This window comes from Prionailurus bengalensis, chromosome A2, assembly GCF_016509475.1.
Source record: "Prionailurus bengalensis isolate Pbe53 chromosome A2, Fcat_Pben_1.1_paternal_pri, whole genome shotgun sequence".
NCBI classification, from domain to species: Eukaryota; Metazoa; Chordata; class Mammalia; order Carnivora; family Felidae; genus Prionailurus; species Prionailurus bengalensis.
In genome coordinates, this window is record NC_057348.1 from 18,310,522 (window position 1) to 18,334,487 (window position 23,966).

Consider the following 23,966-nt stretch of genomic DNA (forward strand, 5'->3'; position numbering starts at 1 on the left):
TGTGCTTTAACCTTGTTTCTTCCTCTTACTCCTTTAGTACCTTCTCGCCTCACCCCCCACCCTCCAAGACCTGAATTCATCCATCTTGATCTCCTTAGGCTAGCTTTCCTTTATCATGTCCCTTTCTATCCTGGCCCAGAAGCTCACCCACAATTCACTCCTTTCCTTCATCTCTGCTGTTTAGTGAATGACCACTAGTGTTTGTTAACAAATGTGATTGGACTACGAAGTGGCTTAACACAGGCTGAGGCATGGAGACCCATTCGTGTAGCCTTAAAAAATTTCAGGCAGTTGGCAAGTAAGAATTCTAAATAAAAATTGAAACTACCACCTGTATTTTTTCAGGCCGTTGATGCTCACTGCCATCAGCTGCATCCTCCCTATGGCACTGGTAAGTGTGGGAAGGGATGGTGACAGTTTTGGTGGGCTGCTGGATTTCTTTTTTCTGGGGGAAAAAAATCTGTTTGCGAGCTGTGTTATTAACTCGTCCCTGAGGGCTGGACAGCTTGAATCAACTGTAGGAGACTAAAAAGAGGAAGAAGCAACTGACCATGTTCGTGGGTTTCCTTGGAGAACTGTTGTCACGAGCAGAGGCTATTCACTATGTGCCTTGATCCTTATATAAATTAACATATCTTATGCATTATTTTTGAATAATAAACGTATACGATCCAAGTGCTCTGGGATGTCAAGTAGTAACTGTTAAATTTCCTGAAAGTCTTAAAACATTTTCCCCAAAGATGGATGTTGGCTGTGTTAGAAAGGGTCTAGAATGTTGTATGTACTTACCATTTCCTTCAGTAGCTCTGGTATTTTAAGTTCTTTGTGGTCAGGAGATTAAGAAGAGGTAGGCTCAGGGACCTGTGATATAAAAAATCATTTTGCCACAGTCAGCTTTCTGCGTAGGGACCTAACGGAGAAAATATACAGCAGTAAATTTGAAATACAGGGTGGGGCAGCAAGTCAGAATTGCTGAAGTATAAGCCGATAACCAAATTGCTGCTGCTGTTGCCTTATCTAAGGTCTTGAAATCCTGCTGCTGTCTCCTTGTAATGAGTGGGTTGGAGGCCATGAGATTCAGAGGTTTTATCAAGGTGTTATCCACTCTAACTGAGTTTGATGTTTACACTATTTCATTTCTCTAGTCTCTGAAGCCCTTAGAACATGGAAGAAAGTGTCTCCAGAATATCTACTGAAATGCAGAGGTTGTGGACTTGTGTACTACTGTTAACCAGTGAGGACCTCCTTGATGGCAACAAAGGCTAAAGCATTCTTGTACACTTTATTACATCTCTGTGAGAAAATCTTAGCATCATTGCCCAAATTCTGGATTTCCCACTGGTTCCCACTCCCTACCCCCCAAGTCCTCCTTATGAAATAGGGATAGAATTGTGTAGCACATTTACTATATTGTTTATAAGAAACAGAAAGGAGAACTTGACTCCCAGCAGCTGTCTACTCCTTTAGATAATCTATGCACAAGTGGTAACTACTGGACATGTTTTGAGGACCTGTATCAGGGAAATATCTTTTAAGCGTCTGTCCCAAACATAGATTATAGAAGATGACAGAAGGTTTTTGTCTGCAACCTTTGGGATATATTGATGACCAGCAGTAAAGTCCTTTCTGGCATGCATGTAGCTAAGGGTTTTCTGGAATAAAGATATGGAAACCACTTGAGGGTTTGAGGATTGTAAATGGAATGCAAAACCAAGCAAGATTGGATTGGCAGTGCAGAGCAGTGGTTAGGGTAAATGACAACAGAGGGCAATCCCACAGTTTTTTTTCAATCTAGAAGGAAAGCTCCTTAGAGGCTCCTGACCCTAGGAACTGGTCAGGTTTGAGGATACAGGGAAAGAGGGAAAAAGGGCAGGGAAGATAGGCTGCTCTTGGCTTCTGCTCTTACCTTATCTTTAACTCTGTAAAAGCCTTCTCTGGGCCACCAGAGACTCGAGGGAACCCTTCAGTCTTTGATGAACTTTATACCACTACTTGCCCTCCCTTCCCCACCTTGATCAGTCACATCCCTTCCCCAGCTCCCAGGAAAAATAAGAGTTCTTATCTTTGGGGCTTATGTTCACACTGACCAAGGCTTTTAGACATGACTGTGATAACCCAAAGACAGGCTTGAGAGTTGTGCTTTGTGGAACAGCAACATTTAAGGAGCCAAAAGACTAGGAGCAGAGCATCTAGTGGAACACTAAGAAAGCTTGGTCTGGGAGGTCGAGAGAGAGCCAGAGAGCATTATAAAGTTAACTAGCATTATAGACCTGTATGGAAGTTGTATCTATTTATGCTGAAATTCACATTGTATGATCAGTTAACCTTTAGTCAAAACTATGTTAAAACTCTGAAGGAGGATTTTTCGAAAGGTCAGAGTGACTAATGCAGTAGCTTAAAGGTCAGCCTTTTGTTTATTGTAACATTTGTTTATGCAAGTTATTGCCATTATGTTAAATAAATTTGGCAAACTTTTCCGTCCTGACTTCTATTATGAAAAATTAAAACATACAAAGAAGTTTAAGGAATTATATAGTGGACATCCATATACCTGTGATCAAGATTATACAGTTGCTAACCTTTTGCTACGTTTGCTTTGTTATATATCTAGCCATTGACCAATTTTATTTTTATACAGCTTTATTGAAGGATTATTTACATTCCATTAAATTCACCCATTGTAAAGTGTACCATTAGAAGAATTTTAGTAAATTTATACAACTATGTGACCATCACCACAATCTGAGTTATAGAATATTTTCGTCATCTGGAAAGTTCCCATGTGTTGGTTAGTAGTCAGTCCCTGCTCACAGCCCCAGGCAACTAGTGATCATCTTTCTGTATGTATGGTTTTACCTTTTTTTTTTTTAGAAATTTCATATCAAAGGAATTATACAATATGTAGTCTTTTGTGTCCAGCTTCTTTCACTGAGCGTAATGTTTTTGAGGTTCACCCATGTCATATTACATGTCAGTAGTGCTTTCCTTTTTATTGCTGAATTTTCGGTTGTATGGATATATTACATTTTTTTTATCCATTCATTCATCAGTTGTGGACATTGGGTTGTTTCCAGTTTGAAGCTATTCTGAAATATGCTGCCATGACCATTCATGTCCAGGGCTTTAAATGGACATATGCTTTCATCTTTCTCGGATAGATATCTGGGAGTGGGATTGTTAGGTTGTAATATGTGTGTTTAACGTTTTAAGAAACTGCCGAACTGTTTTCTGAGGTGACTGCTATTTTACATTGCTGCCAGCATTCTGTAGGGGTTCCAGTTTCTCCACATTCTTGCTAGCTCTTGGTATTGACAGTCATTTGGATTATATTCATTCTAGTGAGTGTGAAGTGGTATCTTATGGTTTTAATTTGCATTTCCCTTATGACTAATGATATTGAAGATCTTTTCTTTTGCTTATTTACTGTTCATACATTTTTGGGGTGAAGTGTTCAAATCTTTCATCCATTTTTAAAAATTAGGTTGTCTTCTTGAGTTGCATGTGTTCTTTATAGATTCTGAATTAAATCCTTTATCAGATACATGATTTGTAATTATTTTCCCTCTGTGGCTTATCTCTTCCATTTTCTTAATGTCTTTGAAGAGTAAAAGTTTAATTCTGATGAAGTTCAGTTTATCAATGTGCTTTCATTGTCTTATGTAAGAAATCTTTGCCTAAGCCAAGGTTGCAAAGATTTTCTTGTAGAAGTTTTTTAGTTTTTAGTTTTACATTTAAATCTGTGAACTATTTTGAGTTAATTTTTGTGTGATACGAAGTGTCCAAGTTCTGTTTTGTTTTTGCATAATGATGTTCAGTTATTCCAGAACCATCTGTTGAATGTTTCCTCTCTTGAATTCCTTAGCACCTTTGTTTAAAATTAACCATAAATGTCTGAGTTTACTTCTGAATTTTATTCTGTTGCATTGATCTTTATGTCTGTTTTTAAGCCTGTATGTACCCTCCTGCCTTGATTACTATAGCTTTATAGTAAGTGTTAGAGTCAGATGGCATAAGTCCTCCAACTTTGCTCTTCTCTTTCAAGATTGTTTTGAATATTCTGGGTCATTTCCATGTCCATGGATTTTAGGATCAACTGTTAATGTGTGCCTCTTGCCCCCCGCTCCCAAAAAAACCCTGCTTTGATTTTGATTAATTTTGATTGTCTTCAGTCTGTAGCTATGTTGTTCAGTATGGCGGCTATGAACACATGTAGCCATTGAGATTTGAAATGTGGCCATTTTGAATTGGTATATGCTATGATTCTAAAATATAAGTGTACTTTTCGGGCACCTATGTGGCTCGGTTGAGCGTCTGACATCGGCTCAGGTCATAATCTCGCGGTTTGTAAATTCGAACCCCGTATCGAGTTCATCGCTCTCAGTGCAGAGTCCACTTCAGATCCTCTGTCCCCCCCTCTCTCTCTGCCCCTCCCCCGCTCATGCTTTCTAAAAAATGAATAAGTAAATAAAACATTTAAAAATAAAATAAAAGTGTACTTTGAAGATTCATATGAAAAAAAGGATGTAAGGGGCGCCTGGGTGGCTCAGTTGGTTGGGTGGCCAACTCTTGATTTCAGCTCAAGTCTTAATCATGAGATCAAGCCCCATGTTAGACTCCGTGCTGACAACACGGAGCCTGATTGGGATTCTGTCTCTGTCTTTCTCTGCACCCCCCCCCCCCCACCGCCCTCACGTGCATGCTCACACGCTAGCTCTCTCTCAAAATAAATAAACTTAAAGAAAAAAGATGTAAAATAAAATAGTTCTTGAATAATTTTTTGTGGATTACCTGTTGAAATAATATTTCAGATATATTGGTCTAAATATATTACTAAAATACATTTCACCTGTTTAAAATTTTAGTTTTCATTTGTTTGCTGCTGTATAGAAATACATTTGATTCTTGTATATTGACTTTGTTTTGTTATCTCATAATTCATTTATTCTAGTAGTAATTTTTGCATATTAGGATATTCGGAGTAAACAATCAATTTTATCTAAGAATAGAGACAGATTTGCTTCTTTTTCCAATCTTTATTTAATGTCTTTTTTTCTTTTCTCTTTGCCTTATTGCCCTGGCTAGGGCCTCCAGTATAATGTTAAATGGTCAGCATGGTCATCTGTGCCATTTTCTTGATCTTAGCATTCAGTATAATGTTTTTCATAGGTGCTCTATATCAGATTCAGGCAGTTCACTTTTTCTCCCTCACCTCTCAGGTAATTCACTTTTTGTCCTGATTTGCTGCAAATTTATATCTTGAATGAATTCTGTCAAATGGGTTTTCTGTGTCTGAAATGATCATTTTTCCACCTTTATTTTTTTAATTCAATGAATTATAATAGTTTTCACATGTTAAATCAGCTTTCCATTCCTGGGATAAACCTCACTTCATTATCATATATTGTCCTTTTTCTATATTGCTGGATTTAATTTGCTAAAATATTTGGATTGATTTTTGTGTTTATGTTCATAAGGGATACTGGTCTGTAGTTTTCTTTCTGTTATATTTTTGTCAGATTTTTATATCAGGGTTATTATGTTAGCTTCATAAAATAAATTGGAAGAAGTGTAACTTCCTTGAGTTTCTAAAAGTAAGATTGGTGTTGATAGAATTCAACAGTAAAAACTTATGGGCATGGGAATTTTGTGAGAAAATTTTTGATCATAAAGTCAATGTCTGTAGTAGATATAAGAGCTATTCTGTTTATCTCCTCTACTTTGTGTCAGTTTTGCTAAGTATTTTCCAAGAATCTTGTCAATTTCACCTAAGATTTAAATTTATTATCCCTTTTTCACCCGTTATTGGTCATTTGTATTCTCTTTTTCTTAATCTAGCTAAAGTTTTTATCAATTTTATTGATCTATTTTTTTAAAGTTTATTTATTTTGAGAGAAAGAGTATGCAAGTGAGGGGGGGTGGGGGGAGGAATCCCAAGCAGGCTCTGTCCTGTCAGAGTGAGGCTTGGACTCATGAACTGTGAGATCATGACCTGACCTGAATTCAAGAATTGGGTGTTTAACTCATTGAGCCACCCAGGCACCCCTTGTTGATTTTTTTGAAGAATCAACTAATGGGGTTTGTTAATTTTCTTTTTAAGTTTTTTAATATTTATTTTGAGAGAGTGAGAGCAAGGGAGGGGCAGAGAGAGGGAGAGAGAAAGAGGAAATCCCAAGCAGCCTCCACGCTGGCAACACAGAGCTTGACACAGGGCTTGATTGAACTCAAAAACTGTGAGATCATGACCTGAGCTGAAATCAAGAGTCGGGCGCGTAACTGACTGAGCCACCCAGGCACTCCTGTTAATTTTCAATATTATTTGGTTTGGATTTCATTTATTTCTTGTTTTTTTTTTTTTTCTTTATTATTTTTTTCTTTTCACTTGCTTTAAGTTTTATCATCTTTTTCTAGTTTCTCAAGGGGGACTTAAGGATTTTTTTTCCTAGTATAAACATTTACAGTTGTAAATTTCTCCCTGGCATCATGTTAGCTGCATCTCACCAAATTCTGTGGTATTTTCATTATTCAGTTCAAGACATTTTCATTTTCTTTCTTTCTTTCTTTCTTTCTTTCTTTCTTTCTTTCTTTCTTTCTTTCTTTCTTTTTAGTGTTTGTTTATTTTTGAGAGAGAGAGGAGCACACACAAGCAGGAGAGGGGCAGAGATAGAGGGAGACACAGAATCTGAAGCAGGCTCCAAGATGGGAGCTGTCAGTGCCTAGCATGACACAGGGCTTCAACCCACAAACTGTAAGATCATGACCTGAGCTGAAGTTGGACACTTAACTGACTGAGCCACCCAGGCGCCCTTCAAAACATTTTCTAATTTCTCTTGTGATTTATTTTTTTTTCTTTATTAAAACAATTTTTTTTTAAATATGTATTTATTTTTGAGACAGAGAGAGACAGAGCATGTGCAGGGGAGGGGCAGAGAGAGAGGGAGACACAGAATCCGAAGCAGGCTCCAGCCTCTGAGCTGTCAGCACAGAGCCCGACGCGGGGCTCAAACTCGTAAATCACGAGATCGTGACCTGAGCAGAAGTCGATGCTCAACCTACTGAGCCACCCAGGCACCCCTCTCTTGTGATTTCTTATTTGACACACCAGTTCTGCTCAGAAGTATGTTCTTTAATTTCCAAATATTTGCTACAGAAAAGGGCATGCTTGGCAGAGAACAGTTAGCAAAGTGCATGGGGATGCTAGAATCACTTGGTCTGTTGCTGGACTCCAGGGCACAATGGTTCTGATGCCTTCCACTAAGGGCTTCAGGTTTGTCTTGTCAGTACTGGAAAGCAGTGATGGGTTTTTAAGCAGTGTGGGAACTGATCTTGGCAAGATGTAACAGCTCTGTAAGAGCTGTCTTAATACTTTCCAGTCAGGGTTTCAGGAAGGTAATCCTAAAGGTTATGGAGTGGAGGGGTCCAGACAAAAGTACTAATAGGTTGCTAATTTCTTGATCAAAACAGTGTAGCAAGGGTTCATCTTGATTCTGCTGGAAGATTCTGTTCTCCACGATTGAAAATAATAGAGAAGAATGGAAGACTCCCCAGTTGTGAAGTATTGACTCTGATAGATTCTGAATAACTCTTTGATCATTAGACAGTAATGGCATGAAAACTCAGGGAGTTCTTTCCTGCGAGAGTTTAGCTGTTTGTACTCTTTAATGTTTTAATATCCTCCCCACGGTTTGTCCTGGCCCTTTTGTGGAAAATGGCTTAAATAGTGCCCCTGCCCCCAACACACATCCTTTTATGCCCCCAAATCACCTGTGGTTGCTTCCTCTGAGATACTGCTGGGGTGTGTGTGCAGTCAGTTCTCTCTTGTGACCCCAAATCAGGGATGAGGTAGCCTCACTGCTGAGACTCCTTTTTTTAGCATAAATTCTTCTAGGTCCTCTTCCTCTACCCTTGTGCTGTTTTTGCCAGAGAGCCTTTTGGAACCTGACTTCCCTATAGATTCCCTGGTGTCCATTATAGGGCAAGGTGCAGTCACACTGCATTTTGCTTAAATTGTCTCTGGGTGTCTTCAGGTTTATATTGGATTATTGAAGGAAAGAATCCCTGATTTTCTATGATACACTGTGGACACAATATGGGCCATTTTCACACCTCCATCTGTGACTTAGGGATCACAGTAGCACTTCCTGCAGAAGGCTAGTGGGGGGTGCATAAAGCTGACATGTGTGTGCCTACTATCTCGTATATATTGACGTATTCTTGGCTGTTGGCACTGAAAGAATAGATTCCTATCACTCCACTGTCAGTTCCATAAAGTGCTAGATGTATCTTCTCTTCACATAATCTGTTCTCACCAAAACTCAAATCTGTTGGGATATTCTGAGTTGGTCATTAGTGGATTTGCAGTCATTAATAAAATTTCTGTTTCAACAGAGGGCCAGATTTTCCATAGGTGGGCTGTACCTGGTGTGCTAATTCTGAGGTTTTTTGTTGTTGCTGTTAGTGCTATTCAAATCAAGGGATCAGACAAGGTAGAGTGTTAACATTCTGTTTCTTAAGGAAGGTTGAAGGATTCCATCTTGAAAATCCACAGATTACAGACATGATATCATTTAATAATTGGTGTCATTGAGTGGTCCCCCTGTGTCCAGTAAAGTTCAGGATTCTGTGGATGAGAGGCAGCCTGACCCCTGTCTCAGCTTAAAGGCTTCATCTAAGCCATCAATGGTGAGAAAGGGGAGGTGGCTGTTAGACATGGCCAGGACTTCTCTGGGTTTCCCAGATGGTTTCATACCACAGCATGGCAAGACATTTAGAAGTCAGGACAGACGATGGTGTAGGTCTGACTGGGCTCCATTAGGTAAGAGATGATAGAAAAGGCTGTGAGGAGGTCATCAAAAACAGTATCACAGTCAGGTTTTTAAGAAAGTTTGTAGCCAGGAGCTACATTCAAAACCATTATTTAAGTTTAAACTGTATGTTTTGTCTCTGTTTTCATTTTGTGATAGGGGTTGCTGTGGATAAATAGTTTTGTTATGGTTATAGTGAGGAGAAATGTCAGTTATAATTCAGGAATCCTAGACCTAAAGTCTCCATGGTCCTCAACAAGAAAATACTACAGCAACATGCCTGAGTCTGATGCCTCTTCCCGTGCATGGAAGAGAAGTGGGGACCCCCATCCTTAGTGAAGTGTGCTGTCTTGGGACCTGGGTTTTCTCCAAATGTTCCTGGGCTGCAAGACAGAAAGGCATTCACTCAGTGCACAACCTTTGATACTGATTATGCACTGGGATATGCCCTTGCTTAGTAAGTTGCATCTATCTCCTTTCAGGAGTAACTTGAGCTCTAGGAGCAGGGGTTGCAAGTTGGTCACTGTGTCTCCCCTCTCTGCAGTTCTTATCTGTGAACCAAGTATGTACTACCTTACGGTTCCTTGGTAGCTCCAGTTTAAAGACTCAGTCCAGTGAACAGAGTACTAAGGTTCTGTGTGTTCTCTTAGCTCCCTGGCCTCAAGTGTGCTTCTCGTTTCTCCTTGATTTAGTGGCACCCTCCTGCTCTGCAGTGCTCTCTCTGGGAAGCCTCATCTAGACCTCCAAACACAACCCCATCTTCTGTGGCCCTACCCTACTCTTGACAACCTCAGGCTGTTCCTTTTTGCAACTAGTCTGCTTCCCCTATTAACAGGATATTGTGGCTATAACATGTACATGCTATCTTACTACTGGCTTGTTTAGCCTAATATTAAAATATGAACTTCTTCCTATGTCAAACTTATTTCTGTAACATCCTTTTCAATGACTGCATAGTTCATTGCATGGATATGTCATATATTATTTACCTAGTTCCTTTTTATTAGACATTTAGGTTATTTTAATTTTTTACTCTTGTAAAACACTGTGGTACACCTGTCCTCTATGATCTCTTCAGAAAAATTTACAGAAGTAGAATTGCTAGCTCAAAGCACCTTCTGAGACTCTTTAACAGCCATAACCAGTGTGCTTTAAAAACATTTTTTTTTTAATTTTTTTGTTTATTTTGAAGGAGAGACAGAGTCTGAGCAGGGGAGGGGCAGAGAGAGAGATACAGAATCCAAACAAGGCTCCAGGCTCTGAGCTGTCAGCATAGAGCCCGATGTGGGGCTCAAACTCATGAACTGCGAGATCATGACCTAAGTCGAAGGCAGACGCTTAACCAACTGAGCCACCTAGGCACCCTTTTTTTAAAAATTATTATTTTTTCAATGTTTGTTTATTTTTGGGAAATAACAAGTGTGCTTTAAAAGGTAGGGGCCACAAAGACTGCCCATAGACTTTTTTTCCCCCAGTTGATTATTTTGAGAGAGTGAGAGAGAGAGAGAGAGCGCGTGCGTGCGCACATGCAGGAGGAGCAGAGAGAGGTAGAGAGAGAGAATCCCAAGCAGAATCTGCACTTGTAAGCACAGAGCTTGATGTGGGGGCTCAATCTCATGAACAGTGAGATCATGACCTGAGCTGAAATCAAGAGCCAGACACTTAACTGACTGAGCCACCCAGGTGCCCCAAGGCTTTTAAATCTTCCTGCAATCAGGGCTCATTGGTTGGCAGGAATTTGGAGGTTTTATACAGGTGTGTGTTGTTTTGCTGGAATTATACAAGAAGTCCAAGCCTAGAGATTTTCTGCAAGTAATGGGCCTTACTAGAGGTGCACTTCCCATGTGTGGCCTCCTACAGCAGCTTGAGGGAACATAGACCACTTTAGAGAACACAGCTTTTTTGCTTAAATTGAACACTGGATTGTTAACTGTAGACAGGGAGGTTTTGCTTAAGATTCAATTCAGATTGATTTCTTGGAAGGGTCATTAATGAAAACAAAGGAAAGTTAAAGAGATCTGGGAAATCACTAAGATCATAAGAGTCTGAACTTAAAAGATGAAGCAGAGAACCAAGAGGAAGAATTTGGAAGTCAAGCCTGGGCCTGCTGTAGACATGAATGTGTATGCACTTCTCAAAATGTGGAGCTCTGTGAAAGAAACTACAGTTGTAATTTGATTTTTTTTTCTTTCTTCTTTTTAGGTATCTCATTCAGTTGCTAAACTTATATTAGTTAATTTCCACTGGCAAGTTGCAGAGATACTGGACAGGTAAGGTGTTTGGAGGAAGAGACATGGCATTGCCCATAGCTTCTTTCTCTGCCCACCCACCCAGTGGTGATTATGTTTTGGAGTATATCCTTGCAATGTGCATATTATATATTTAAAACACTGGATCATATTGTATATCCTTTTTTCCTCTCTGTATATGGTGACTATTTTTCCATGTTTGCATTATATTTTTTTCTACCTCAGTTTTATTGCTGGCTTAGTATTTTATCACATAGATGTTCCATGCTTTTTCCTAACTCCTGTTGTAGACAGTGAAGTTAGTTCAGTTTTTTAATACCTTTTTAAATTTGTAATCAGTGCCCTTCTAGATAACACTTGCCAACATCTCCATTTGTTTCTTTTGGATATATCAAGTGAGGAATGCAACATACTTTTGAATATTACCTTCAGAAAAGATAGGCCAGCTTACCATCAGAACCAGAGCTCTTGGCTCTGATCTTCAAGTCTTGAGGTATCCTGGAAGTTCTCAGGAGGAGGGGTTTCTCCTCCTCCTGCACCCTCTGGGACGAGTCCCTGTGTCCCACCTTCATAGGCATGTGCTTCTTTCTAGCTTAGGGTTTCTTATCCTCAGCACTCCTGCCATTTTGGGATAGATAACTCTTTGTCATGGGGACACTGTTCTGTGAGTTGTAGGAGGTTTGGCAGAATCCACTTGAAAAGACAAAATAACAATAAATGTGCAAGGGGCGCCTAGGTGGCTCAGTTGGTTAAGTGTCCAACTCTTGGTTTTGGCTTAGGTCAGGATCTCACAGTTCTTGAGCTTGAACCTGAGCCCCACATTCAGCCCCACTGCTCCTATCAGTGCAGAGCCTGCTTGGGATTCTCTGTCTCCGCCCCCCCCCCCTCTGTCCCTCCCCCTCCCCCCAAAAAATAATAAACTTTAAAAAAATGGGCAAAATACCAAACAAGCATTTCACAGAAAAGAAAGCTCAAATGACCATTAACATGAAAAGATACTCAACCTTCATAATAATCTGGCACACTGAAATTAGCACCCCCAGTCCGTGAAATCAAAAAGATCAGCAGATACTGCCAAATAACCCCTAGAGAACAAAACTGCCACTGGTGAGAATCACTGGTTGCCACTCCTGCCCTTTCACACCACAGTGAGTCTTTTTTTGAATGGTGTGATCCATTTATCTTCAGAGGAAGGAAGATCATACCTTTCCTTTTCCAGGCTAAACATAACTGGGATGGCTGTACCCACTGGAGCAGCTTAGCTCACTCAGGAAGGAGCAAGTGTGCTCCTGATCCCACCCACTGCATTCTCACTCTCACTCTCTATCCTTAAGAGCCGAATACATTTAGATAGACTTCTGTGTGAACTTCCATTGTCTGCAGTGCTGTTTCTACTACTCACAATTCTGGAACCATGTAGGTTCCAGCAGTGGGGTACCTCTCACTGCCCAGACTCTGTAGCCTAACTTGGGAAAGGACAAGATGGCTGCAGATATTAAGATTACTAGCGTGAGAAGTAGGAATAAAAGCAGTGGAAGGGAGGCATTCTAAGTGAAATAAGGAAGTCACACTTACATGAGACATTGTTCCCTGCTCAGATTCCTGATTTTTGGGTAATGCATTTTCCTGGGTTTTGTGTGTCACTTTCATTGCCACAGGATAATTGTTTTTATTTTTACTTTTTAAAATTTATTTATCTTGAGAGAGAGTGTGTGTGAGTGAGGGAGGGGCAGAAAGGGAAAGAGAGAATTCCAAGCAGGGATTCTCTTATGTTATGATGATAGCACAGAACCTGACACGGAGCTTGATCCCACAACCATGAGATCATGACCTGAGCCAAAATCAAGAATCGGGACACTTGACTAAGCCACCCAGGCACCTGTTTTTATTTTTATTTTTTTAACATTTATTTTAGAGAGAGTGAAAACAAGTTGGGGAGGGTCAGACAGAGAGGGAGACAGAGGATCTAAAGTGGGCTCTGCCTTGACAGCAGAGAGCCCAGTATAGGGCTCGAACTCATGAGCCGTGAGATCATGACCCACGCCAAAGTTTGATGCTTAACTGACTGAGCCACCTAGGCACCCCTTTTTTAAAAATTTTTTTATTTATTTGTATTTTTATTTTTTTATGTTTATTTTTGAGAGAGAGAGAGCACGAACAGGGGAGGGGGAGGGAGAGGGACACGGAATCTGACGCAGACTCCAGGCTCTGAGCTGTCAGCACAGATCCTGATGCGGGGGCTCGAACTCAGGAATGGTGAGATCATGACCAAAGTCAAATGCTTAACCGACTGAGCCTCCCAGGTGCCCCTGTTTTTATTTTTAAATGTATATATTTCATACCTCATTCCAGAAAAGAATTAAATTTTATGAAATATTTTTCAAAAATGTATGTGCACACGTGATAATGTATAGGTTTTAAAGAATGATTAAGCAAACACATTTAAGTGTCCATTCAAATAAGAAGTGGACATTTTATTCTGAAGCTTCTGGTGGCAGTTCCTGCTTAGCCACACCCCCTTCCTTCTCCAAAGCAACCAGTATCTTGAATTCAGTATTGATCATTTTCTTTTTTTTTTTTTTTAATTTTTTTTTTCAACGTTTATTTATTTTTGGGACAGAGAGAGACAAAGCATGAACGGGGGAGGGGCAGAGAGAGAGGGAGACACAGAATCGGAAACAGGCTCCAGGCTCTGAGCCATCAGCCCAGAGCCCGACGCGGGGCTCGAACTCACGGACCGCGAGATCGTGACCTGGCTGAAGTCGGATGCTTAACCGACTGCGCCACCCAGGCGCCCCGATCATTTTCTTATTTATTCTTTTTTTTTATTATTATTATTTTTTTAATGTTCATTTTTGAAACAGAGCATGAACGGGGGAGGGTCAGAGAGAGAGGGTAACACAGAATCCAAAGCAGGCTCCAGGCTCTGAGCTGTCAGCACAGAGCCCGACGCGAGGCTCGAACTCACAAACCGTGAGATCATGACCTGAGCCAAAGTCGGATGCTCAACCGACTGAGCCACCCAGGCGCCCCTCTTATTTATTCTTAAATTATATATGCTTTAGTTTTGGATGTTTTTAGAACTTTACAGACATGGAATCATGCTGTCTGTATTCTTAAACTTTTTAAATTAACAAGGTTGCATCTTAAGACATCCTATCCATATTCCTGTCAACATTTGTGATTGTGAATTTTAGTTTTTTGTTGTTATAAATAATGCAGCTCTGAAAACTCGTGTGTATGACCACTAGTGTCATATAATTTTTCTAGGGTTGAGTGTAGGAAGTGAGTTACTGGGCAATAGGGTGTGTGTTTCTTTAGCTTTGCTAAATGACAAAATGTTTCCAAAGTGATTATACCATGTTATATGCCCACCAGTGGTATGAATGTTCCTGATACTGTCACCCTTGAAGTTTTACAATCTGGTGGGTGGGTATAAATGGCATCTAATTGTTTTTAATTTCAGTATTCCAGATTATTATGGAGGTTGAGCATCTTTTCTTGTTCATGGCCGTTTGTGCTTTTTTTTCCCTATGAAATGCTTGTTCTGTCTTTGTTTTTTATTGTTATTTTGTCTTTTCAAATGGATTTGTAGGAAATTTGCTTTTATTTATTCTGAATATCAGTCTTTTGCCTGTTATGTATGTATTGAGTTACCTTCTATTTATTTATATAGCCGGGTTTTTCACTTTATGGTGTGTTCTGATGAACTGATATCTTTTTTTTTTTTTTTTTAAGTTTACTTATTTATTTTGAGAGAGAGGGGTGGGGACAGGGACAGAGAGCTGAGAATCCCAAGCAGGCTCTGCACTGTCAGCTCAGAGCTCAATGTGGGGCTCAAGCTCATGAACCACCAGATCATTACCTGAGCCGAAGTCAGATGCTTAACCAACTGAGCCACCCAGGCACCCTGAACTGACGTTCTTAAATGTAACATAACATTTCAGAGTTTTCCTTTATGCTTTTTTTTTTTTAATTTTAATTAAGTTTTTATTTATTTATTTAAGTAATCTCTACACCCAATGTGGGGCTCGAACTCATGGCCCCAAGATCAAGAGCCACATGCTTCTCCCTGATGAGCCCGCCAGGAACCCTGTATACTTTTTTCTGTGCCCCCCTTTTTTTTTTTTTTTTATGTTTGTTTATTTTTTAGAAAGAGAAAGAAAGAGCAGGGGAGAGGCCAAGAGAGGGAGAGGGAGAATCCCAGGCAGGCTCCACTCTGTCAGTGCAGAGCCTGAATTGGGGCTCGATCCCACAAACCGTGTTATGAAACCTAAGCTGGAATCAAGAGCTGGCTGCTAAACCAACTGAGACACCCATGTGCCCTTTTTTTATTTTATTTTTTGAAGATTTTATTTTTAAGTAATCTCTATGCACAGAGCAGGGCTCGAACCCACAACCAACAAGATCAAGAGTTGCATACTTTACTGACTGAGCCAGCCAGGCACTTCTGCATTTTCTATGTCTTAAGATATCATTCCCTGTTCTGAAGACACAGAGCTGTTTGCTTATATTTCATGAAAGGGATTGAAAACAGATATGGTATTTCATAAGTATTTTTCTTATAGTTTCGTATCTTTGAAGCAGGGTTATTCTCATACGAATTGAGAACTAAAAAGTTGAAAGAGGAAAAAGTATTTATACAAAGGAAAAGGAAGCTTGGTTCTGTCAGACAGTAATTAGAGACAAAGACACTTTAGTGCAACTGCAGCACTTGTTGGTGTCTTCTGATTTTGTTCACGGTTAAAATGCTTATCTTCATTTCTGATTCCCTTTATTTCTGCTTGTGTTTTGCAGATACAAGTCTAATTCTGCTCAGCTGCTTGTTGAGGCTCGAGTTCAGCCCAGTCCCTCGAAACATGTGAGTGTCTGCCACTTGAGCAAGGCTTCTCCTGACACACATGGCTCTTGCTGTGGCTTAAGGTGTTATTGAGAACCATCTTGCTTTGTTTCTGGTACAGCATGCCAGAGATTTTTGTTCCAACATGCGCCTAAATCTTCCATTTCCATTATAGTTGGAAGAGTTTCCTCATGGATGGAGAATAAATCATTGCCAGTCCTGGGGCCCTCTCCAGCCTCACCTTGCTCTTTACACTTACACACAGCCTGTGTTCCATTCCTGCTGGGTTCTTTGGTGTTCCCAAGCTTACTGCACGCCTCTTTGACTCTTCTCATGCTATCCCCAGCTTGGAATGTTCAGACCCTGTCCCCATCTTTGTCTGTGGGAGTGGAACTCATTTGTTAAAGACCCAAATTGAGCTTTCTCTCACAATGCCTGTCTCCCGCGATCTCTCCTCTCCAAAATCCTCTAGTTATGCCTTGAAGTCTTTGCGTGTGTGATGTACCGACTCACTCATCCTTTCAGCTCCCCTACCACACTGTGTGTGCTTTAAGGATAGGAACTATATCTTACAGTGTGCATGGCAATTTCCTGTGTATTTAGGAGTTAGCAAATATTTTCAAATAAATAAGGCCATGTTGGAAACACTCTTTAGGAGGAAGAATTGGGGCTCAAATTGCCACTTAACTTCGGTAGTTCTTGGGAGAACATTTCTAGGAGCATACTAGATAAACATGAGAATACGGTCTTTTTCTTCAAATTGTTTTTTAGTATTCCCAGTGAGCTAACCAAGAACCTAATGTAAACCTGTAGTGGACTTTTCCATCAATTTGTGGCTTGGGCCAGGGGTCCCCACATTGTCTTTGTCTGTCAGTTTGTGTAGCATGGCATGGATTCTGGAGTTCAAGCTTTGCGGTTATTTGCCCACATCCTAGAAGGTTTCTTTCCTAGTAGGAGCCTTCCTCATCCTCTAAATTAATTGTACTTGACATCTCTGCAGTATGTTAAGGATGAGTTGTGACTTAGTAAAAGCTGTAATATTTTGTGTTTTGGGCATTAATAATGGGGAAAGCACTGTCTTTGACAAGTAAACCTGCAGTGGGACTATTAGAAGCTTTACACGCTCAGCTCAGCCTCTAAGAGCCTCTGTAGTACTTGTTGAGGGACAGCTCTGTTCATCAAATGAGACAGTTTATAAAAGAACCCAGTAGCCTCTAAAAGCAGAAGTTGAACTGAATGACCTCTAAGGACCTTGGCAATTTGGAAATCCTGAGCTTTTCAACCTGACATTACAAACTACTGTAAGTTTTCCATTCAGCCTTCCTCTGCCTCTCTGAATCCGAGAGATTGTCCAGGGCGAACACTCAGGCACCATCTCCTTTAGGAAGTCTTCCTCATCTATGCTTTCTGTTCAGAACTCTTGGGACCCGTAGAGCCCACACATTTGTTGAGCTCTAACACTTGTTGCAGGGTCAGAATCACTTCCCAAAGACCTAACTGTGTGAGGCACCCCTGTGTCTCCCAGACTCTAGAGGCTCCTCTTTACTCATTCTGTTCCGCCTCTCCCCAGGTTCCCACAGCCCACCCTCCTCACCACTGCGCAGTGTGTATGCAGTTTGTGCGGAAGGAAAACCTACTTTCTCTGGCCTGTCAGCACCAGTTTTGCCGTAGCTGCTGGGAACAGCACTGCTCAGTACTTGTCAAGGACGGTGTGGGTGTAGGTGAGTTTGCCACAGAATTTGTAAAAGGCTAGCATGAAGTATTTATCTTCAACTCTGCCCCTTTAGGTACTCAGGTCAGCTGCGTGTTTTCTTCTGAGCCTGATTGAGGTTTTTATTGTCAGAACCATTGGTTTCCATTTCCAAACACAGGTTGAACAGTCGCAAGGTTTTTCTCAGTCCTGAACAAAATGAGATGATTAAGGCTATTGTTTGGGCATATATGTAAACATTAGTGTGAGTGCAAGGCTACTTTTTGGGAGAACTGTCCTTAAGCTGCCTACCCTATCTTGATAGCCCAAGTGGCAACCATAACTCAGAAACACTCAGAGATTGCTGCTATTTAGGTAACATAATTCAGATTTCGTGATTGGTTCTAGGAGTATTTGTTAGAGTATGACTTGATATTGGATCTAACTTAGCATCACATTAATGGTGTCTGCAGAATCTCATTGTGTTGGGTAGAAATCACTTGCACATAATATTAAACATCACAAAATGAAATTGTTAGCCAAGAACCATATAGGATTTTTTTTTAATGTTTATTTTTGAGAGAGCGTGCACTTGCACATAAGTGGAGGGCCAGGGGAGGAGTTGGGCAGAGAGAGGAAACAGAGGATCCAAAGTGGGTTCAAATTCCCAAACCATGAGGTCATGATCTGAAGTTAGACACTTAACCAACTGAGCCACCCAGGTGCCCCTAGGATTTTTTTTTTTTTTTTTTTTTATTAAGTTCTGTGCCCAGTCGGGGCTTTAACTCACATCCTCGAGGTCAAGAGTGGCATGCTCTACCAACTGAGCCAGCCAGGTGCCCAAAGTACTGTATAGGATTTTTTAGATGATACTGCCTTTTTAGTGGTGCTATTTATTTGTTTTTTTTTTTTTTTTTTTAATTTTTTTTTTTCAACGTTTATTTATTTTTGGGACAGAGAGAGACAGAGCATGAACGGGGGAGGGGCAGAGAGAGAGGGAGACACAGAATCGGAAACAGGCTCCAGGCTCTGAGCCATCAGCCCAGAGCCTGACGTGGGGCTCGAACCCACGGACCGCGAGATTGTGACCTGGCTGAAGTCGGACGCTTAACCGACTGCGCCACCCAGACGCCCCATATTTATTTGTGATTTATATGTAATTTGAGAGAAATCTTAGTTGCATCATTGTAAATATATTAATTTTTCTCTCTTTTTTTTTTTAATACATTCTGTGGCTTCAAGGGTTTCCTATATGGAATCTGAATTTGTTGGTTGAACTCAGTGGGGAAATATATTCTTGTTGTGTCTTCTGCGACGCAGTTGTCCATCATGTTGCCTTTGTTCAACAGGAGTCTCTTGCATGGCTCAGGACTGCCCACTGCGAACACCAGAGGACTTCGTGTTTCCATTGCTGCCCAATGAAGAATTGAGAGACAAATACAGGCGCTACCTCTTTAGGGACTATGTGGAGGTATGCCCAGCCCCTGTTGTGCCTCTGTCTTCCTGGACCTACTTCCCATCCATTCTCATCACGGTTACTTTTTGTAGACTAAGCTGCCATTAGGTGCTGTATTTTTTTTTTTTTTATTGTTTATTTATTTTTGAGAGAGAGACAGAATATGAATGGGGGACGGAGCAGAGAGAGAGGGAGACACAGAATCCGTAGCAGGCTCCATCTCTGAGTTGTCAGCACAGAGCCTGACGCTGGGCTCAAAATCACAAACCATGAGAGATCATGACCTTAGCCGAAGTTGAACGCTTAACTGACTGAGCCATCCACGTGTTCCTACATGCTGTAATTTGAAGAAAGAGCTGCACAGCTTTTTAAAAGTTTAGAAACCACTAGAGTGGTAGTGAAAGAACATACACCCTGGAGTCAGACTGACAATAACGTGAATCCCACGTCTCTTACTTCCTCACTGTGTAGGCTTTGACCCATTGTTTTACCTCTCTGAACCTTGATTTTCTCTGATAGAATGGTCAGGCGTGCTCACCTTCTACCCAGCTGCTTAACAAGCTGCTGTATTTCAGGGGATGAACATGAGTCATGAAGATCTCAGGAGTTGCTCTTACATTTGGTTCCCTGTGTGATTTAGCACAGAGAAGGGGTATTGCTTCTTGTGCAGTTTAAAAACCTGTCCAGAATTCCAGCGTTTGGAGTCCATCCCCTCCATTGGGCTTCCAGTTGAGACTTGCTGCTTTCATGCAGCACAGTTTTCATCTTTGTCTTTTGTGCCTGAGCTTACTGGATTGACTCATCTCGGTCTTCTTAAGCACGTGCTGTGGGATAAGCAGTGCCTTGTTCTTTGTGTTGTTTGCTGCCTTTGGTACATGCGTGAGGGTCATCGAGCCTTTCAGAGTTTTTGTTTTTAGGGAAAATTGGTGTGTGATGTAATAATTCAGTATTTGTATATGTTATAAAGTGATCACCACGGTAAGTCTAGTTAACCATCCATCACCATATAATTGACCCCCTTCACCCATTTTACCCATCCCTAACTCCCTTCCCCTTTTTGTTTTGTGTTTGTTCATTTTGTTTTTTAGATTCTGCCTATAAGTGAAACCATATGGTATTTGTCTTTCTTCGTCTTACTTCACTTAATATAATACCTTCAGATGCACAGCTGATTGGGCTGTGTTCCTTTCCAGACCTGGTCCCTGTGCACTTTCATCTCACAGACACAATTCTGTATTCCATTTTGTAATCTAGCCTTAAGTCATTCCAGTGATTTGCTATCTAGTTTTAGCTAAACGTTAGAGGTCTTCAGTATCTACCTAATGCTGTTCCTTGTGGCATCCTTTCTGAATTCCTATAGCCCTTTGATGGAAGTCATCAGCTGGAAGAACAGAAGGTGTTTGAGCTCTCAGGGAGGTCTGATTTGGAAGCAGTGACTAGGGGATGTCCTCATTGTTTCCCCTTGGTGTGTTCACAGAGTCATTACCAGCTCCAGCTGTGCCCTGGTGCAGACTGCCCCATGGTTATTCGGGTACAGGAGCCTAGAGCTCGCCGAGTACAGTGCAATCGGTGCAACGAGGTCTTCTGGTAAGAGTGAGTGTGAGTGCTGAGCATCCCTGGGCTCCTGCCTTGTCCTCCTCCAAAGCACCACTGCTGCTGCTGTGGGTGAGGGTGGGACTGGGAAAGACAGGGTCTTAGAGCCTAAACAGCAGCTCTGCTCCAAGTGGGCTCCACTTGGGCAGTGCTCCAAGTATGTACCCAGCATCTCACGTCCCATGGGATGTTTGACAGTGCTCAGAGACAAAAAAGTGGCACAGATTCTTGGAGACTATGCTGTGGTTTATGCTGCTAAGACTCATGGCACAGAGATTGTGTCTATGTGGGGGTGTATTTGCCTGCACAGATAATCCCATATCCCAAATCCCTGTATTTGAAAGCAACAATCTTCAGCATCTGAATCTTTCTCCATGTTGGCCTGCGTAGGTTAATTTTAAAACACTGTAATTCATAAAAGTAGTTTACATCTACTTAGAGTTTATTCCATTCGATAGATATGGGAATAGCTAATGTGTACTGAAGGCTTACCATGGGAAAGACACTATTCTCATCACGTCAACTTCATTGTCACAGCTCTGTACAATTGATACCGTTACCCTTATGTTCTTGGGGAAGAAATGGAGGTGTGCAAGGTGATGGCAGAGCCATAATTTAGGTCCATATCTATGTCTGTCCCTAATCATGCCTCCCTAGAAGATTCACGGTAGCGCTTCAGAGAAACTACATGGAAAGTGTGTGTGTGTGTGTGTGTGTGTGTGCGTGTGCGTGTGCGTGTGCATGTGTGTGTGTTCTTGCCTTTCAAGACATTGTTGAGGGAGTCTGGGGCTTACCAAAGGTTAAGAACCAGTAGCATAGTTGCTCTCCATCATTTGTGTCACTTGTTATGAACTTGTTCCCCTGGGGCATTTGTTAGACTGTTTGCCTGAAAGCCTTCACTACCCAACATAGTATTGGCTTGGATAAAAGGAAATTAAAAACACGGAACTGTAGCCCAGTGAGTGTTGGAATGTTTTTCTCTTCTGATTTTAAGTTTCAGGCATCGTCAGATGTATCATGCAGGCAGCACCCATTCTGACAGATGTGCATACTGTGTGCATCTGGCTGGGAGCTAAGTCAGAGCTCTCGGAAAGTGGATCTCGGTTTGGCCTGGGATCTGAGCTAAGTTATCTGTCTCAGAGCACCTTACCGTGCACTTTGAGTAAACTCTGAATTTGACATCCTTTCAAAGAGGGTTAACACCACACAAGATAATTTAAGACAGAAACGTTTTATTTGGATGTATTGAGAGTGTATCTTAGAAGTGCTTAGATTGAAGAGAAATTCATACAATATTTTAAGTATAATTCTGGGTAAGTAAAGATCCCAAAGGCTTGAGAGGTAACTTTACTTCTTTGAAAAGCTCTAATTCAGTATCTTTTGGCTTGGACAGAAGGAAAATTGAAAACATAGGACCCTGGCCTAACAATTATTTGAATGTCTTTCTTTTCTGGTTTTAAGTTTCAAGTGTCGTCAGATGTATCACGCCCCCACAGACTGCGCCACAATCCGGAAATGGCTCACGAAGTGTGCAGATGACTCCGAAACAGCCAACTACATTAGTGCTCACACTAAAGACGTAAGGACTGTATCTTACCTGTCATGGATCTGCCCTCCTTAATGCCGCCTAGGTCCTCGCCTGGGAGGGTGGCTGGCTTTTTGAGTGTGGAACACCCAGGGCCCCAGGGCCCTTGCTGAAGTCTGCAGACCCTTTCCCAGACTTGGCATATTTGGCAGCGGATTATCGTAGTATGCGTTGGATGCATTTATTTTAATAAAATGCTGACCTACCTGGAAAAGTTTGACCAGTAGAAGAACTAATTAGAAGAAAACCAGATTTTGTTTTAATGCCTCCCAGGCTTTAATAGCCCTGGGCAGGAGGTGGTTGATAGCAACACATAATAAAGAGCGAGGCTTTCATGCAAGCCTGGGCATGCCCAGTTCTCATTCTGAAACTTCCCATGGGAAAACATGGCCCTCAGCCCCTTGAACCCTGGGTGACTTGGCACCTACCCTATGCCAGTCATGTGCTGAGTTGCTGCACTCACAACACAGCTGTGACTGTGACATTAAACATAGTCTACTTCGTGGCAATGGGAGAGCAGAGTGTCAGACTGGTCTCTGCATTGCTGCCTACGTTGTGGCACCTCTCAAATGAGAGCAGGTGAGCTTTAGAGGTTGTTTCCTTGCTCTCTCGTTGAGGCAGAAGTCCAGGCAAGCTGACCAGGACGTGGTCTGGTGTGGCAGCTCTTGTGCTGCTTGGCATTCTTTCCAAGGAGGAAGACATTGTGCTGACTCAGCTTGTGCTTAATCTGAGCAGCCTTGTGGCAGAGACAGATGGTGGAAGACTTAGTGGGGCTCAGCCAGTACTTGGAGTGTTTCAGAGCCAAACGTGCTGACCTCATTTCCTTGAATTGCTGTTCCAGCCTCAGCGACCCGCCACATTTAAGTGAGATGCTCCTCCCCAGAAGGGCTCGCACGATGAGCTGCTGGGCACGGGTGCCAAGAGCTTTGTGTAATTTGTCTTAGAACCAGCCTGGTGGTGTGTGAGCCTAATGGCGCCCTTCTGTCTCCTCAGTGTCCAAAGTGTAACATCTGCATTGAGAAGAACGGAGGCTGCAATCACATGGTGAGCAGAAGCCTGTACCCTTTGCATATGTGCCATGGAGCCTTTGGTCAGCGTGCCCTTAACATGTTCTCTTCTGTTTCCCTCTGACAGCAATGCTCCAAGTGTAAACACGGTGAGTCCTAGGTGTGGTGCACAAGGCCCAGCAGCACAGTCTTGTGCATGGGTCTCCAGTGCTTGTTTAGTGAGTGCTTTTGTAGTAAAGTGACAAAACAAAGGGCAGCCTTGGTCACTTATAATCGCCAGCGTAAAGCAGCTCTTGATTTTTGACTTATTACTTTCTGGTGCCTCTTATAATCCTGCTGCCATCTCGCTCACACATATAGTCAGAAGTGAAGGTTGGGATGACTCTTTGACAACCTCATGATCCTCAGTCACCCAAGAAGATTTCAGTGTGTTCTTTTTATTTTTGCCAAGGCAGGTAAGTTCGGGCCTTATCTGTGCTACTTTACAGATATCTTTTAGAGCAGCTGTTTTATTGGAAGGAGTAACATAATAGTCTTCCTTCAAGGTTTTATAAAGTTTCCACAGGGTCTTTTGATTTGGCCTTTCGGATCTTCTTCATCCATCAGGAGTAGCTTGCATAGAAGGACCTGTTGGTTTTGCTTTCCTTCCTGCAAGATCAAATAAAGAAATAAAATCCAAGTAGAAAGTATGTCCAGACAAGTCTACACAGCAGCTTTGATGCTGACCAGGGGGCCCTGAGGGTTT

The 23,966-nt window shown here is 41.6% G+C and overlaps 1 protein-coding gene across 4 annotated transcripts in view; it reads left to right on the forward strand.

The window, feature by feature from the left end:
- The window catches only part of ARIH2 (ariadne RBR E3 ubiquitin protein ligase 2), a 49,964-nt gene that overhangs the window by 19,240 nt on the left and 6,758 nt on the right, over positions 1-23,966 (forward strand). For 3 of the 4 annotated variants that reach the window (XM_043590363.1, XM_043590364.1, XM_043590362.1), the window contains exons 4-11: positions 11,004-11,071; positions 15,848-15,911; positions 17,461-17,611; positions 18,930-19,051; positions 20,514-20,623; positions 22,091-22,208; positions 23,208-23,258; positions 23,349-23,370. In XM_043590363.1, the coding sequence (XP_043446298.1) occupies positions 11,004-11,071; positions 15,848-15,911; positions 17,461-17,611; positions 18,930-19,051; positions 20,514-20,623; positions 22,091-22,208; positions 23,208-23,258; positions 23,349-23,370 (706 nt within the window). Of the gene's footprint in view, positions 1-345; positions 392-11,003; positions 11,072-15,847; positions 15,912-17,460; positions 17,612-18,929; positions 19,052-20,513; positions 20,624-22,090; positions 22,209-23,207; positions 23,259-23,348; positions 23,371-23,966 lie in introns of all 4 variants that reach the window. The other variant, XM_043590366.1, reaches the window with a different exon arrangement.